At 46.0% G+C, this 16,756-nt stretch overlaps 1 protein-coding gene across 1 annotated transcript in view; it reads left to right on the top strand.

Moving 5' to 3' along the window:
• The first annotated feature begins 8,938 nt into the window (after nucleotides 1-8,938).
• The window catches only part of Arp8 (Actin-related protein 8), a 99,477-nt gene continuing 91,659 nt past the window's right edge, over nucleotides 8,939-16,756 (top strand). The window contains exon 1 of the mRNA XM_084593078.1: nucleotides 8,939-9,069. Within this exon, the coding sequence (XP_084449204.1) occupies nucleotides 9,022-9,069 (48 nt within the window). The 5' untranslated portion in view covers nucleotides 8,939-9,021. The remainder of the gene's footprint in view (nucleotides 9,070-16,756) is intronic.

Genomic DNA, 16,756 nt, shown 5'->3' on the forward strand with positions numbered 1-16,756 from the left:
TTGATCGAAACAATCTTCAGGCTATGCTTTAAGGCTTCTGCGGCACTCTGGGTAGTCCAAAGCCCGCGGAAACAGCTGTTCTACTCACTTTCTGCACCCTCGAAGCGGCACCAGTGTTCGTAAAACTTCTTTCCCTACCGGTCAGAGAGCCTCCGCGTTCAAGCATGAAAATACTGTAAGGCGGCCACCTCTCCCCCAGAATAGAGCTGGCTACAGCCTCTCTTTTTGGAAGCAAGAAAAGCAGCCAGCAGCGAAGCATACACAAACAGTCTTCTTTGCGTCGAGGAACAAGAGCTGGTCATCCGTCATGGTGAGCGCCGTAAAACTTACGCGCCGTAGAGGCCGTTACGCGAGAACAGCTTCATGGTCGCGCCGCCGAGGAATGGCTTCGGCCAACGCACTCTTGCTTCTCCACGGACGAAGCAGTATAGACAGCGACGGCACAAACGCCGCTCAGCGCACAAGCCTCGCTGACGTTCTCGACCATTACACGGTGGGCGGTCACACTGGAGTGTATCTCGTCTCGTGGAGCTGTGCTTCAAGCACCTCCAGGTCGCATGGTTAACGTTCGTTCGTTCTTTAAAGTGTCGCCGTCGCGCGCGTCTTGACGCTAGTTACGCTGCAGCGAGCAGGGGGATGGGGACGCGCGGAGATGCAAGCAGAGAAAGCAAAGAAAAGCAGAAATAAAATAATTTTCTTTCTTGGACCTTTCTTCAACGGCGAAATGAAGAGGGAAAGGGATAATGGAAGAACCTTAGGGAATCACTCGAGAAGGCCACGCTGGATGCACTGCGAGAGGGGGATGACTACGATGAAAATAACGGGTTCTCGAGAATATTAGCGGGACGACCACAGCTTCCACCATGTAAGCACGTATTCCAGTGGGAAGTCAGAACTGTACTGTGTTTTGCTTCTCCGGGAAGAACGAAGCAGGATCTGAGAACAGTAAGCGGAGAAAATAAAAATCTGCTATCCGAGAACTTTGCCCGTGTCTCCACAGCGCAATAAGTGGTGCTGGAAGGAGAGCAAAATATAAAGATGGAAAGGAGAGTGCCTAAGGTTCTAGAGGTAAAGCCGCGTCCAGTCGTTCCGTTAAGTGAAAAAGAAAAAATAAACTAAAAGGAAGCAAATGAATAACAAAACGTAACGGCAGACGATTAAAGCCGGAGGCGTCACGGTCTGGATCAGCCGACTGCCTGCTCCATGCGCGTGGCCGCTACCGGCACGGCGACAGCTTATACTACGACTTTGCTGTCAGGCAACGACGTGCTTCAGGGGACAGAGACGCCATCGCATTCAAACGAGGCTGGCCCAGCCATTTGAGCGCGCATCGCTGATCCTACCGCGCACGCAGGCAGAGGGGCGATTACGCAACTGCAACGGGATGCTTCGGCACAGGTTGAGGAAGAGAAACGCAAGCGCCGCCGCTATGGACACTTTGCAACAAACTGTGCACGCGTGTAGGGAACATCTAGACTACTTACAATGGTAAAACAATGTTTTTTCTGTGTACCACGGGTGGTTTGAGAATCATTAAACACTATTTCTTAAATCGTGTCGACGGCATAGCTTCTTGGTCACCGTACAGCTAATTGGCCGGTTGGTTATGATGACCTCTCAGTGGCACCTTTATAATGTCAGTAACGAAATGCCGATCAGTATAAAATTATTTATTTGTCTTTCCCTTTCCTTGAAATCAATTCCTGATTTAAGCATTCCTATAAGAGTTGTCTGCCAATTGCTACACCAGGAGTGGCCGACTCGTGTTCTTGATTTTGGGCTGAATCTGAAGGCAAGGCAAGCGTAGCAAGGGACAGCAGAAAGTTAGGTGGGCGGAAGATATTAGGAAGTTGCGAGGATGAGGTGAATGCAGCTGGCACAAGACTGGCTTAATCGGAGGTATATGGAAGAGGCTGTTGGCCTGCAGTGGTTGATGTAAGGCCGGTAATTTATAATGATAATATTTGTGTGTGCTCATATTACGAAGGGGGGGGGGGGGGGGTGCTATGTATGCCAGAGAACAGAACTGAAAGGCAGTGCACTGTTCCTAAACGAGCCGTATGTTGATCGCTGATTATTTTTTTTCTTTATAGGGTGGCCGCCTATAGTCGGCACACCTTGAAAACGTTATTTCCTAAATGCAGAAATTTAGCGACCGCTAGTGTAAACGTTGCCAACATAGTCTGTCCTTTACGCGCAGTATGAGACAGGGGTTCCGAATTTTTTCGGCGGCTTCTAAAACCACGCCTCACGCGATGATGACGAAAGTACTGCGAGATACAAGCTACTTTTACCTGATTGGGACGTCATTGTGGACGAGGACTCGCCCCCATCCGATGGCCGCTTGAAACGCGTATACGTGAACCGATGTGGCTATTAATATTTGTGTGTGTGAGCTGGGCGAATGGAATTTTATGTATTTTGGATCGGAATTTTTTTTTTCTAGTCACAAGAGAATATCGTATAGTCAGAGACAATCTGGTGGCGCCCACTAAAAGCAGCCACCATCCACTACTCAAAACTGTTGGCAGCTTTAAGAGTTGTTAATCTGACCTCCCTTCAAAACACAGTGTGCTAGAACAGTTCCAAAGCATTTTGCGGCGTATTACAACAGCGCTCCTCGCGAGTAAAACTTGGGCAGCATGCGGCAAGCTTGTGTAGACGTCTGCTCCGTTGCCTCTGCAGGTTTAGATGTGCTTAATTCTCTCTCGGCTATGCTCCACCCCCTTTTTTCCAAGGCACGAGGCACACTATACATTACGATAGGGGTGCTTTAAGTGCAGGGTGTCTTACATGACCAAATACACGCTGCAGCAGAAGAGATACGAGTACCAGCTCTTGTTGCAAAATTAGATTTTTGCTTATCTTCACAAGGAGAAGGCATACCGCTTGAAGCATTCGCTTCGTTCAATCTAGCCTCAGTAACCAGGTTTCGTCAATGAAACATAGCTATGTCCGACACTGCATTACTATTCTTGTCGTCCCTACACTAAATAGTAAATGTGCAAGTCTATCATGTCACTCAGGCTATACAGGCAGCATAGGCATGCTTAAATAGCGGGGTATCTTTCGTTTAGGAAGCAATGCCTGTTTACTAACCAAAGGACCATATACGATCCCGAAACCTGCCACCAAATATGGAAGAAGAACGCGTCAGTATTATGTTCTTACCATATATCTAACAAACTACCGGCGTCCGTCTCGGATGCCCAACACAAGTTAGGAAATTAAACAAGCAATTAGAGCTTCAAAAGTTGCAAAAATGTTTTGTTTTACTCTTCGGTTAGTATACACCTTCCGGAATTTTTCTGTTGCTTGAGTGTCAGGCACTGGCAGTCAAGCCCTCTGAGGCTTTTGCAGGCTCGAAGCCTGCTATCTGTATTTTGTGTACTTTATTGCACAACAAAGATTGTATTGTGTAGTATTTTCAATATATATATATATATATATATATATATATATATATATATATATATATATATATATATATATATATATATATATATATATATATATATATCTGTGTGTGTGCGTGTGCGTGTGTTTGTGTGTGTGTGTGTGCGTGTGTGTGTGTGTGTGTGTGTGTGTGCGCGTGTGTGTGTGTGTGTGTGTGTGTGTGTGTGTGTGTGTGTGTGTGTGTGTGTGTGTGTGTGTGTGTGTGTGTGTGTGTGTGTGTGTGTGTGTGTGTGTGTGTGTGTGTGTGTGTGTGTGTGTGTGTGTGTGCGCGTGCGTGCGTGTGTGTGTGTGTGTGTGTGTGTGTGTGTGTGTGTGTGTGTGTGTGTGTGTGTGTGTGTGTGTGTGTGTGTGTGTGTGTGTGTGTGTGTGTGTGTGTGTGTGTGTGTGTGTGTGTGTGTGTGTGTGTGTGTGTGTGTGTGTGTGTGTGTGTGTGTGTGTGTGTGTGTGTGTGTGTGCGTGCGTGCGTGCGTGCGTGCGTGCGTGCGTGCGTGCCCGGCCTCCGTCGGAAGAAACTCGGTTACAGGTAGTGTCTTATATTTATATGCTAGGTCTATTATTATCAGTACTGGTGACGCTGACCATCTAATAATAAACCACACATGCGTCATGATGCAAAGAATCCCCTTTTTTTTTCCTGTATTCCACATTGGGCTCAGGGAAGACGTTGATGAAGACCGTCGACTAGAAATTTCCCGTTTCCCAAGTGACCACAGTAGTGATAGACGACTCCCAAAGCAGATATGTCAGCGAGCACTTTGACCCGCAGTAAGTAGGGACGCCTGCGTTTGTGTGTCAGTCTGGTGCCGTAATCAACGACGTCTGTGGGCTATTGGACTTTATGACACCAGCAACGATGACCTTGATCCTGCACGTTGGAATCAACGACCTCACCTCGAGACAGGCCGTAAAACCTTTAAAAAGTACCGGAGACTGTTCGACTTCATTTCAAAACACCGACCGGACATCAAGCGAGTCTACGTAAGTCTCATCCTACCAAGATCGGGAAACTGCCGCCGTCGAAATCACAATAAAGCTGTGGTGTACCACGACAATAGACAGCCTTCTGAGGGAGTGCTGCCGCTGGTCAAGGCTCGTCTTCTACCTCGACTACGGACTCGATTGGCTTCCTCCCGGCCGAATTATTGATTCCGACGGTGTGCACCCTATTTTCGAGGGTGTTGCTATTCTAGCCAGCCACATCCGACAGCTCTGCATGCCACCCAAGCCTGCTTCCGTGACCGCGTCGTGGCGCAAGTTCCTGAGCCAGCAGCCTTCAGCCTATCCAACTGGACGAGACCTCTCCGAATGGTCTAATCTTCCATCCAGTAACCCTGAACCCTCAACTCCAACCTCTCCCCTACTTGTGACGCCTCTGCCCAAGAAAGTAACATCACGAACACTCCCTCGTAAGAGTTCCAGCCCTCGGAAGGAGCAACGCCGCAGCCGGCACCACGGGGGCAAGCACCCTCTTCCCGAAACGCTTCAGTCAACGAGGCGTCCATGCCACCGACTGCTCCACCCACCGACACCACGAAGCGACGATACCCTCTGCGCAGCAAGGCCGAAGGACCGTCAGGATTAACGCAGCCGAAAGACTGACTACCCGGTGATGTGAACTCGACATTATCGATAAACCTCCTAAAAAATGAAGAAAATAGTTGAAAAACTCATCCATTCGGAGCTGCATTCCACCTCTCTAAACGCGTACGCAAATGCTTCCGTTGTGCCAAAAGGCCTTAGAATTGTTCTACATCCAGCAACCTCTGAAAGTTCAGCCCGTAGCAAAATCAGATGGCAAGCGGTTCTAAGTAAGGCAGCACTCGAGCTAATGGGTATTGCCACTGACCATTGCAGGTCAACAACAAAATCTTGACGGAATTTGAAAAAAACAGCTTGTTGCCTCTTGTGTGCTTCAAGCAAGTGAGCTATAGCTTTATTGGGCGAATAGGAAAAGAAAAAAGACTGCAGAGATTGCAAAGATAAAACTAAAAAAAAACTGAACGCGATAATGTATCTCCACCCATAGGCATGTTGCATGACTGTTCCGCTGTCACATCTAAAACTGATACCAAAAATGAACCGCTACCGCCATCCTCCGCCAGTATTGTCAATCTATTCTGTGTTAACCTCTCCAGCGCTGAAAGAAATCTCTTGTGGGCTGAACTATTTTCCTGCATCCTGTAGATAGTTTACTTTTGTAAAAGACTAGAAAAATTTTGCACGCAGCCTGAGACTTTGAGAGTATTTCCGTGACCATCCCTTTGCCAATGGCAGGGAAAATGCATTTCCCTCGTCGAAACGCTGGACTCCTCGAGTACAACGTTATAAATATCCAGACATGTATATAACAGCGGTGCAGCAGGAAATGTTAGGATAATGTAAAGTGCCTTTCCGGCACAATTTATCGTCTGATGAATCGGCAGTAATGAAAAAACTAGCGACATCCTAGGAAATTGTTATGAAGCCCGCAGACAAGTGGGATGCCATACCATAGTTGTTATGAATACGTCAGTTTACATGAGTGAGGGGCTGAGACTAGATAACGATACGTTTTGTAAAAGCATTGATTCTGATCCGACATCGCAAACAAATCAGAAGTCATTGGCACCTTAGATGGTCTTCTGAAGGCTGCAAAATTATAAGTAAAGTACTTAACTGGCTGATTGCTCTCAATCCAATTGACGGCAGGTTTTACTTACTACCGAAAATTCATAACAAGAGCAACCCAGGCTGACCTATAGTCTCTGGTGTTGGAACGGTCACTGGAAACCTCTCGTGTTATGTCGACTCCCTCATTAACAACACTCCTGACAAGTTATCTTCTTTCATAAAGAATACCACTAAATTCCTAGCCTATATCAATGACCGTAATATCCCATTTGGCTCGCTTCTTGTTACCTTAGATGCCACTTCACTGTATACAAATATATTGCATACTGATGTTGTTCAGTCCGTAATTAATGCTTATGACGAACACTGATCTCATAGACCTGATGATAGTTCTACATTACGAGGTATTTATTCTCTTGAGGCTCATACTTGAACTTAACAATTTAGAATTTAATGAAGCCCACTACGTTCAGGTTAGCGGCACTTCAATGGGCACCAAAATAGGTCCTAAATATGCCAATATCTTCATTGGTTGCCTTGAAACAGAATTCGTTGATATTCGTCCGTTAAAACCATTCTTTTACATACGCTTTATTGATTATATTTTTATAATCTGGCATCATGGCGAGGAACAACTCCTTGCGTTTATTGCAGATTTCAATAATTTTCATCCATCAATCTCTTTCACACAATATTACTCTACATCAGCTATTAGTTTTCTTGATGTGACAGTGCCGCTTAACGGCGAAATACTAACTACTTGCATTTATAGGAAACCTACTGACTACCAACAGCATCTTCACTTAAGCAGCAGCCATGTAAAGCATTGCAAAACCAGTATTCCATACAGTAAGGCCGTTTGTTTTGAAATGCTATGCTTCGAACCATCTGGCTTCTACGGGAATTGTGAAGAATTTTGACGCGTTCTAACTAAACAAAAATATCCCGCAAAGTTAACTGATGACTCCGTGAAAGGCGCCAACGCAATTGACCGCGAGTCGTTACTTTTTTCAACAAACAATCGCGCCTCGAAACAGCAAACTAACTTGATTTTAACCTCTTCAGCCTCTCCCCTTATGTAACAGGTATTCTAAGGAGGCATCACAACATTCTGATGCAAAGTGGCCGCCTAAAAGACATTTTCCGGGAACCGCCCCGAACTGTATTCAAAAATGCTAAAACTTTGCATGATATCTTAATTTCTTCGAAAACCATCCGTCCCGAATTTACTGGATGTACACCCTGCAATAAATCTCGCTGTAAAATCTGTTCCCAAATGACAACGGTATCATTAGCTGTTAGCACGGGTTCCAATTACTGCACAAAAATTAAAGACAACTTCACCTGTGACGCTGCCAATGTAATTCGCCTCCTTGAATGTTATATGGGGAAAGTACATAGGGCAAACTGCGACGACTTTTAGATTACGTTTTAACAATCACAAGGCACACAGTACAAGCCTATCCAACCCGGCACTATCCAAGCATGTAAGCACTCAAGGTCATTCATTTGATCAATTAAAGATCACTATATTGGAATCTGGGTTTAGATCGCACTACGACTGTGAAGTCAGAGAATAAATTTTAATTCACAAGTTTAAGGCTGTGTCGTCAGGTATTAACCAAATCGTAGGAAAGCTAAGCTGTCTATCAAATAAAACTATTCCTGAAACTTCTAAAGATCAGCTAGGGACATGGCTGATATCCTTATCACTTCTTTCTCCCTCCTTTCTTTATTTTTGTTTTAATTTGTACGCATTGTGATCACCTCATTGTCCGCAGTTTAGCCATATGACTTGGTATGCTTACTATTTCGATTATTGGTGGTACACTTTTGCGCACGCGTGGGCTCGTAGGATTCTCGATAATGTCGCGCCACCACGTGTTATTATTTTCTTGCTATTTTAAAGCAGTTGTTATCTGCATCATGACGCATGTGTGACTGCATGAGTGTTATTATTTTAGTTTTGGTTTATTATTAGCTGGTCATCATCAATACTGATACTAATAGACCCAGTACATAAATATAGGATACTGCCTGTAATCTATAATTTCTTCCGGCGCGGCAGCTCAGTTGCAGATGGTCAGAGGCGACTGCACAAAGGGGTAAAGAACGTCTAAACCTCGAGGCAAGCGAAATGGAAGCCGGAAAAACTTACTTTTTCTTTCGACGCCGACTGTGTGAAGGCGAATTAAGAAGGGTGGAGGGAGATTTTCTTGTTTTGTTCTTGAGCAGCGTTATACGTTATGCCTTTTTCTTTCCTTTTCCCCAAGCGAAGCAAACTCGGTTCTTCCGCGTTGCCTGAAAGCGCATTCCTTCTTTCTCGTCAGCAGAAGCGGACAAGCGTATACTGGAAACACACTGGTGCTCCAAAGCAGGGTAGGCTATACACTGAAACAGCGGTATACAAAACCTTCAGTATGCACGCTGGTAAACTGCGATAGAGCGGACCAGCGACAGCCGCAGCCCTGCCTAGGGCGTTCCACCTGTGTTAACGGCCGGTAACGAACATGCGCAACGGACTTCATCATATAAATTTATTCGTCAGGATGCCTTGCTCAGAAACGTCGGTGGCTGATATGGTGACAAGACTGATGAACACGATTCGAGCTCCTTGTCTATGCTAATGTGGACAGGCGCGAGCTTCGTCTACGCTATGATAATCCCGTTGCACGTGCGGGGTCATAATTTCACAGGTGGCATACGTGATATCTTCAATATGACACGGCCCGTGTCGCTGACCACGGCCTCTCGTTTCCTGTTCACAGCTTCAAAGTCTCCAGTACATGCTCGCTATCCAGGGCAGGTGCGGCTTTCGAAGCGCCGTTTGCTAACCGAGCCAACCAAGCTGCTGTCACCTATTATCCAGTGTGAACGGGAAGTAGGCTTTTTAGAATTTCATTTTTTTTTTCCTTGAGGGGTTGGGCTGGTGTTGTTTCGTCAGACATCAGCGGCATGGACGCCAAGCCTCAAAGAAAAGTGAGCTGTGCCAGCAGAACCAAGGTGCAGTGAGTTGTCCCTTATTGCAGCTTGTCAACTTGACGTTACTCGCACTGTCGCTATAGAAAAAACGCTGTAATCGGGTATCCCATTCTGCAATGACGGCCATACATTCAACGCTGTACTACCGTTCTCCGGAGACAAGCGCCACCTCAAGAACGCGTTGTGTGGCTGTAAATGTTTCGTAGAACAGTGCTTTTAGTGCCTTTGACATAGGTTTTGCTAATGACGTTTTGAATGCAAGGCGCCTAGTCTTTTCAGTACGTAGTAGTTTTTGCAGTTCACTCGCCCGGTTTGCAAATTTAGGAAGCGATGGATGTCAGTCTGCTACCGTGTACCTTGTTCGGCAACGTAGAATCACGTCCACGGAGCTCGATCTGTAGCTGGCTGAATATTATAAAGCGCCTGAAAAATAAAATATAACCAGCTATGACAAGCCCTCTTGACAGTGGTATCATTAGCTGTCAAATGAGAAAATTGAAAAATGACTGGAGTTAAACTGATATATCTTAGAATATATAAAGAATAGCACAAAACATTTACCAACGTGCAAATCTTCGCCCATCACTATATAGGAAACGTTCATCTATATGCTGTACGTAACCGCTTTCCAAAATGTTCATCAAGTCAATGGAATCACCAAGCTCGGGGCAAACGGGTGAGAGCTAAATGTCACCCTCCGCAGTAGGCTGCTATATTCAGACGACCGTGCACGTACGCACCTCATGTCTTTAAATGGCACTACTTCCGCACCTTTAGTGCTCCACTCTCGGCGTCATCTTCCCCAGAGCATTAGCCTTACATCACTCGGTATCACGTAACGTTACCTCCGAACAGTTGCACTTGTTCTGACCGGAAGCATTTTGTTTCCCTGTGCCGCACAGCAGGCTCATATGTGTGTCAGGAAGGAAGGAAACGCGCTGTTCATTTGCGCGGGCAGCTGGGTGTTATAAGCACCACCCATATGCATGGCGAAGCCTGAATGAATGGTACAGAACGTGAGAACGGCCCGAGCAGAGCCGTAAGGGGGAAAGAAATACGGAAGTCAAACGGCAAAAATTTACGCTCTTAATGACTTGCATCGCGACGTACAGCTTCCGCAATTCAGTGCACCCTCTCACCAGCGTTCGAAACACCGGAAACTTTAGTGAGGCTCAAACGGTAAGGGAAGAAGAAAACGTCTCATACTGAAGTTTCATTCGTAGAACGCTTTAGTGACTAGAAAACGCGCCGCCGTTACTTATACTGGCAACAAGAAACACGGACCAAATCTTCTACGTGTCCAGGCAGCGATAACAGCGCGTGTTTGAAAAAAAAAAATATCTGCAAGAATGAATGACGATAAGAGACGATTTCAGCGCATGACACAACCAGCAGCCAGATATGTCATTCGTATTAGTACGCTTTCATTATTTCTCTTCTTCCATTCTTTTAGAGCGTTAGCTTTACAGCATCTATTTGCTAGTACGTTATTCCGTCTGGACCTAGTACCTCATGAGTTCCAGAAATGGCCCCATGCACTCGTGCAACGAAAGTTGTTTCATCTAGCGCTGCAAAGCAAACATCGTCGTCTTCATCGCCGTGCCCAAGCACGAAATCACTATGCTATTTATTGCCGCAGCCAATCACGCCTCGTGTAAAACCGCAACACACTCTCGCGCTGTCAAGTACGAAATGCAAAATAATCTCGCGCTGTGCATTGAACATTGTCGTTATTTATGAAGTTGCATCTGCGCCGTTTCTTCATTTAATCTATGTAAATACGCCATCTCGCTAAAGACAGAACGCAGCAGCTCCAGATGAGCTGCCGAGATCACAGGGAGAAGCTTACCAAGCGTGGCGGCGAACCAAGATTCAAAAGGCAGCAGCGACTGTTGATGCGGCCGGTAGCTAACGCTCGTGAAGCTTGGTTCAGGGATAGCTGAACCTCTATAATTTTTCCCGGCTCACGCATTCTCTTCTGTCATCTCTCCCATATTTGCACTTCTGATGCTTATATTCTCACTGCCGCTGTCGGTTCAGAACGTCCAAGATTACGGAAATAGGAGCGGTGGCTGCAGGACGCACTGCGTATGACTGCTCAGAGTACTCTTATTCATTTTTTCCTTTCTCTTTGCTGCCACTCTTGTCTTCTGTTCGCCGTCCCCATTATAGGATTCACATTTAACGTTTGTAATTGAGATTGGTCTTTTTTTTTTTTTTTCTTTCTTTGCGCTTCGTTTTTCCTGATGAATACTGCTGGTTTGTCGGCCTCGTTTCTTTTCTTGCTCCACACTTGTCTTTTTTCTTTCTGTTGCTTTGGTTTTTCTTTGTCTCTTTTTCTCTCTCTGCCTTTACCTTTGGCTTTGTCTTTGCCTTTTCATGACTTAAGCTGCCTTTGTATTTTCCTTGTCTTAACTATCGCAGTCATTGGAGCAACTATTACACAAAATAACATTAAAACCTAGTATCGTGTGGCTTCGTTCTTAAACAGTGTAGAGATACATGGGCGCAACGAAAGCCACTCACTCAGTTTGCTGTTTGTACTCGATTGAGATTGTCATTGCGTTACTGGCAGCCGACCACAACATATTAATTGGGAGCTTTCAACCCCTTCTCCAAACGTTTTTTTTTTTCTTTTTTAGTAATTTCGCGCATTTTTGCATTGCGTGTATTTTTGCCGAATGCCTTTCTTTCTACATTTTCTCGTTTCTCTATGTAGCTCTGTCTTTCAAAGCACTGAAAATGTGTTAAGACAAACATTTTTTGCAGCCGAAACTGAGTAAGGAAATTCTAACCTTTTGCTAATTGTTCAAATGAATGGACTAGAAAATTGCATCCGTAAGATAAAATTATGGTGCATGCGTGAAAAACATTTCGATGGCACGAGCTGGGCAAAGCATTTGTGTGTTCCTACAATGGGGAAAAAAAGACAAAATGAACACGTGCAGCAGGCACAAATGGTGCTGCTTTCTCTCTTCGGTAATTATTTTTAACCTTCACTAGTTTATATTTAACGAGTTGTCAAAATGGTCCCTTATTCATGCGTTTAGCGCACAGCTGGCAGACAACAAAGCTAAACCTGCGAGGCTTTCGTTGGTTCAGTTGCATTTGCCAACCCGAGTACTTTCTACCTTGCTTCCTCTATACCTGAATGTTTTCCCAGAACCCACGCGATGCCTGATGGAAGATGTTAATGGCTTCCTCGCCATGGCGCACGTATCACCTCTTGATGGCAGTCTCAAAAATAGGCTCCATCTTTTACCGGAACCGAGGATGCCAACGCCGAGCTGCTGTGGTCTGGAAGACTTTTTCCTTCTTTTTGTTTCTGCGTCAAAAGGGTTCCTTTGCACCGCATCACACACGCGAGCGCTTTGGCCGAACTACGTAGAGTACGAGGTGCGCACGTAGGTGCCAGCCGTTTCACTTGAGCAAAATGCACGTAGAGCAAGCAGGAGTTGACCCCGCCTCACCTGCAGCTGCATGCACTCTGCGGCTGTGAAACGCATGAAGCACGGCTTGCAGACTGCTAAGTCGGGGCTGATCAGCAGACCCGGGAGTGTCGATGAACACCTGCTGACTGCGGTCAACTAGTGCTTTCAACTGCCACTCAGGGCCGGATAACGGAAAATGAGGGCCCTGGGGTAAAGCTCAGTGCACGTAACCTTACCCCACATCCCCGCCCTTGTCGGCCGTTCCTCCCTTTTATACAACATTTCTTCAATATACCCCATTTCATTCCATCTACACGAAACAGAAACAGGGCAAGATGTAGTCATTGTGATTAGAGTGAGAGTGATGCGTTAGTTTGGCAGCACACAGCACACAAGCCCAGCCATATCAGACGCGGGGTTAACACATAAGGGACTATTCCGGGACTGCACTCTGACACTACAGCCTATTTTCATCCCCTAAAGTGACAGAAAAGAATTATTTGAAAGATAAAGGGCGATAGGGATGGTGGCGGAGAAAACATTCCTCCTTATTTCATCTGTTCTTAAATTACATTCTTTCGGGGTTGTGCACCGAGACATGATAGAGGGATTGACAGGAAACCAATTAAAAGCAAGTGCAGATCTCCTCACATGAAAGGGACCTCTGAGAATGCAGCTCGACAAGGTCTCCTCAATTGCTAAACAATTGATTCTGATTAGGCGGGTGCCCCGTCTCCACCTGTTGCTCATAAGTTCCGTTATTTCCGGTTCCATATATGAAGCAAGTTAGAATCAATGGGCCCCCTCATTCTACACTCGAATAAAAGAACCTGGGCTGCAGCCTTCTCAGCCCCCCCCCTCCTCCCTCCCCCCGAATCCAGCGTTGGGCAGACTTTAGATAATTCGGTGAGGTACATACAGCTCGACGGTATCATCGGCTAACAAATCTAGGATTGTGGGGTACCTTTTAGTTCTTAGGCCACTGTGGGATGTTATATATAAAATACTGTTATTACACATGCTGATGGGAATGGTCCAAGCTTCCTGTGTGTGGCAAAAATTTATTTTAAGCTCTTTCCTCCGCTTGCTCCCAGTGATTGAGACTACCGCAGAAACCCAAGATAACTGCGTGACAAATTTGGAATATTTTAAAATACTTTCATCAACATTTTGATAGAAATTATCTAAGCTTCCGATGCGCACCAAAACTTTGCTTCTGAAGTTTGTTATGCGCCCACATAGAGTATTTGAGAGTGCCGTAAAAAACAAATGGAGTGCCTTTTTAAAAATTATCAATAAAGACAAAAGCCTGCCGAGGAAGAAACTGCAAACATATTGACCGTTATCGGGAAGTGATAATATATGCGATAAGATTACGATAGAAAACGCTTTTCCAGAGAATTTCGAAAATTTCTTGTTTTGGGTTTAATAGTGGAACGAAATGGGAAAGTTACTGACCAATTCAAACGCGAGAAATGAATGGGAATTTCGGGATCATTACGGCAGTACAGGGATCCAACGTCGGTTTAAATACGTCAGTGTTTATTGTCAACCATACTAATAACAAGTGTCAGTCCACCCCCAGTCTCTTTCTATGCTTGGTAAGTTACGTCAGACGACGCGCCAAGATGACCCAAGAGGATGCCGAAGAACAAACAACAGAAGGCAATTTATTCGCGAGCAAAATTATTAGGGCGTACTAGGATCACCCGTGTAGTCCGAACATGCTGCTGGAGAAGTCTATAGTGACCACCTTCAATTCAAGGCTGCTATTGTTTTAATTCTGTGTGATACAATCCTTGCTTCTGTCAGCAGCTAAGGGCATTTTACTTGGGTTGTGTCCAATTGTTGACCGATAAGCATGCTGGTGTCTCTATGGCTCTTAGCTTTACTACACACATCTCAAAGCAGCATGAAATTGATAACGTCACACTTAATTTAACTGGACTAACTTTTTCAATAGCACCTCGTTATTTTCCAGAAGGTAGATAGAATACATCGGAATACCGCTCTATTCAGTTCGGACAAATTTTACAGCGATGGGAGCCATCGTCGAAACACGAAGCAATGTTTAATATCCTGAATCGAATTATAGAGAAGCAGTCAATTCCGTATCTCCTCACACAGCTTGAGAACAAAAGGTACAGCGTAGCCGTTATTCGTCCCACAGCCAACTTTGTTGGCACTGTACGGCCCGTTGCATTCGAGGCTAGTAACAAAATTAGAATGCAGAGAAACCCGCTGTTGTCGTCTCACTGCGATGGTGCTTCGAGATTTATACTTTATGCTTAACGTGTGCCTTAGGTAAAAACGTACCGGACCATCTTTTATATTTGATTCACTCTGTCCGCGTGCCTATGTTTTCGCTTAATGTTCCTCAAGTATTCAAAGGCTGATTTGTGTCCTTCCTATGAACGTTCCTTGGCACAACAAACGAAAGGCGAACATTAATCGACGCTGACCTCAGAGTGTCCAGATGCCTGCCCACAAAATCTACATACCGAAAACGAGGGGCGTCGAAGACCGTCACCCCAAACCCAGTGCACGGCCGTTGCTTCGTGAACCGCGTTGGGCCACAAGGAAGAGCGCGAATTCGCAGCTCCGAGCACGCAAGTGAAAGAATGTTCCCCGTGTGACCTTAACCACGCCGCGACGAGAGGGTCAAGCCCGAAAGAAAACGCGCAACTAGAAAAATCTAGAGCGACAACGAGAAAGAAGCGGAGCTGAGCGTACGTTTTCTGCGCCCAAACGAGAGTCCTCGCAAAAGCGAGATAAACAACAAGATAAAAAAAAAAAGCCTGTACAAAGATGGCAACGCGTGGAAAGGAACGTGGTGTACGCAGGCGGCTGCCGCGAGCAGCGCAGAAAAGAAGTAATCCGCGAAGCAGTGTCCATTCATCCTTTTCATCTCTGTCTGCGTAACCTCAAATTTTCTCTCTTTCAGAAACGTTCGCAGACCTGCTCCGAAGCGCGACCTACAACGCCGCGTATGCGCGCATCTGGTAACAAGCCACACATTTCGCTGCTGCTCAACTGTACACTAAGTGCCGGCAGCGTACCGCTATGCGCCCCGCTTCTTCTAAAACGATGCAGCATTGTGGAAGCTGCACGTACTCAGGTGCGCATTTGAAAATTACTGCCTGCACTCAAAAACAGTCTCATCAGTCCCAGCTACCGTATCACTTGCATAATACTAGAATGACTATAGCACACGTGCCTTGAGTAGTCGACACCGGTGCACCCTTGTACCTGCAAACGCCTTTTCTAATTAGGCCGGTCCTGAGGGCTGAGAGCATTTGCACGTATACCTTCGAGCATGGTGCACGTTTCCTGCTGAATAGACTGCGGCGTACGCAAGCTTGGCAATGGCCGTCCAAGAAATGCTCTCGGATGCCGTGAATGAGGCAGGTAGGATGGAAAAGTAACACGGACAAGGGAAGCCTTCCAGATGGAAGGCTTGCCTTGGTTGTTTTCGCCCGCGACTTTCGAGGAGCTTGACCTCCACGAAGCAGCGGCGAAGAGAAGTCGACAAGCGTACGTTGTTGACCGACCGTTGGCCGAGGCCGTACATTGTGGCGCTCTCTACGGTCCGCCACGGCGCCGGTTATAGCGGGACACAACAGCAGGAAGCCATGATGTGCAGTATGTGGGCGCTGCAGCGTTCGCTCGTTCTCTTGCGGACGCGACGAATCGCCAGTGGCCCTGTGCCGGCCAGCAGGCTTCGCCGTGGGAATAAGCGGTCTGTAATGTATACCGCCCATTTCACGGTCGCAGCGTGAACATTTCAATCTTTCGAATACCCGCACTATTATTACTGTACACCTCCTCCCAAGCTCTTTTTCCATGTGTCTTTTTGGAGGAGGTAGGCTCCGTTAACACGTACTGGTGACTTACGTACTAATGTTGTTTTTCTTCCTGACCTTATTTTCTTTTTCTTCCTTTTCCCGTGCTGCTCTTTGTCAAGACAGAAAGAAGATGTTATGATTGTCCAAGGGCGAGCCACAAGAAAAGGCAGCCTTTTTAATGCATACGCATAACTATCAGCATTCACTCTGTCGTATTGGCTCCGTGGTTATAGGGCGCTCGGCTGATGAGCCCGAGGATGCGAGATCAAATCTCTTCTGCGGCAATCGTTTTTCGATTTCTTAACAAGTTATTCAGCGCTACATAAATGACGCGGACACAGTGCTTCATGCTTCACCATGCTTCACTAACTAGCCCTACAAAGAGTTTTGTTAAGTGAAATCGTTTTTCGATGGGCCGTCTACAGTGTTCGA

This window comes from Amblyomma maculatum, chromosome 2 (genome assembly GCF_055883805.1).
Source record: "Amblyomma maculatum isolate TAMU_Amacu chromosome 2, ASM5588380v1, whole genome shotgun sequence".
NCBI classification, from domain to species: domain Eukaryota; kingdom Metazoa; phylum Arthropoda; class Arachnida; order Ixodida; family Ixodidae; genus Amblyomma; species Amblyomma maculatum.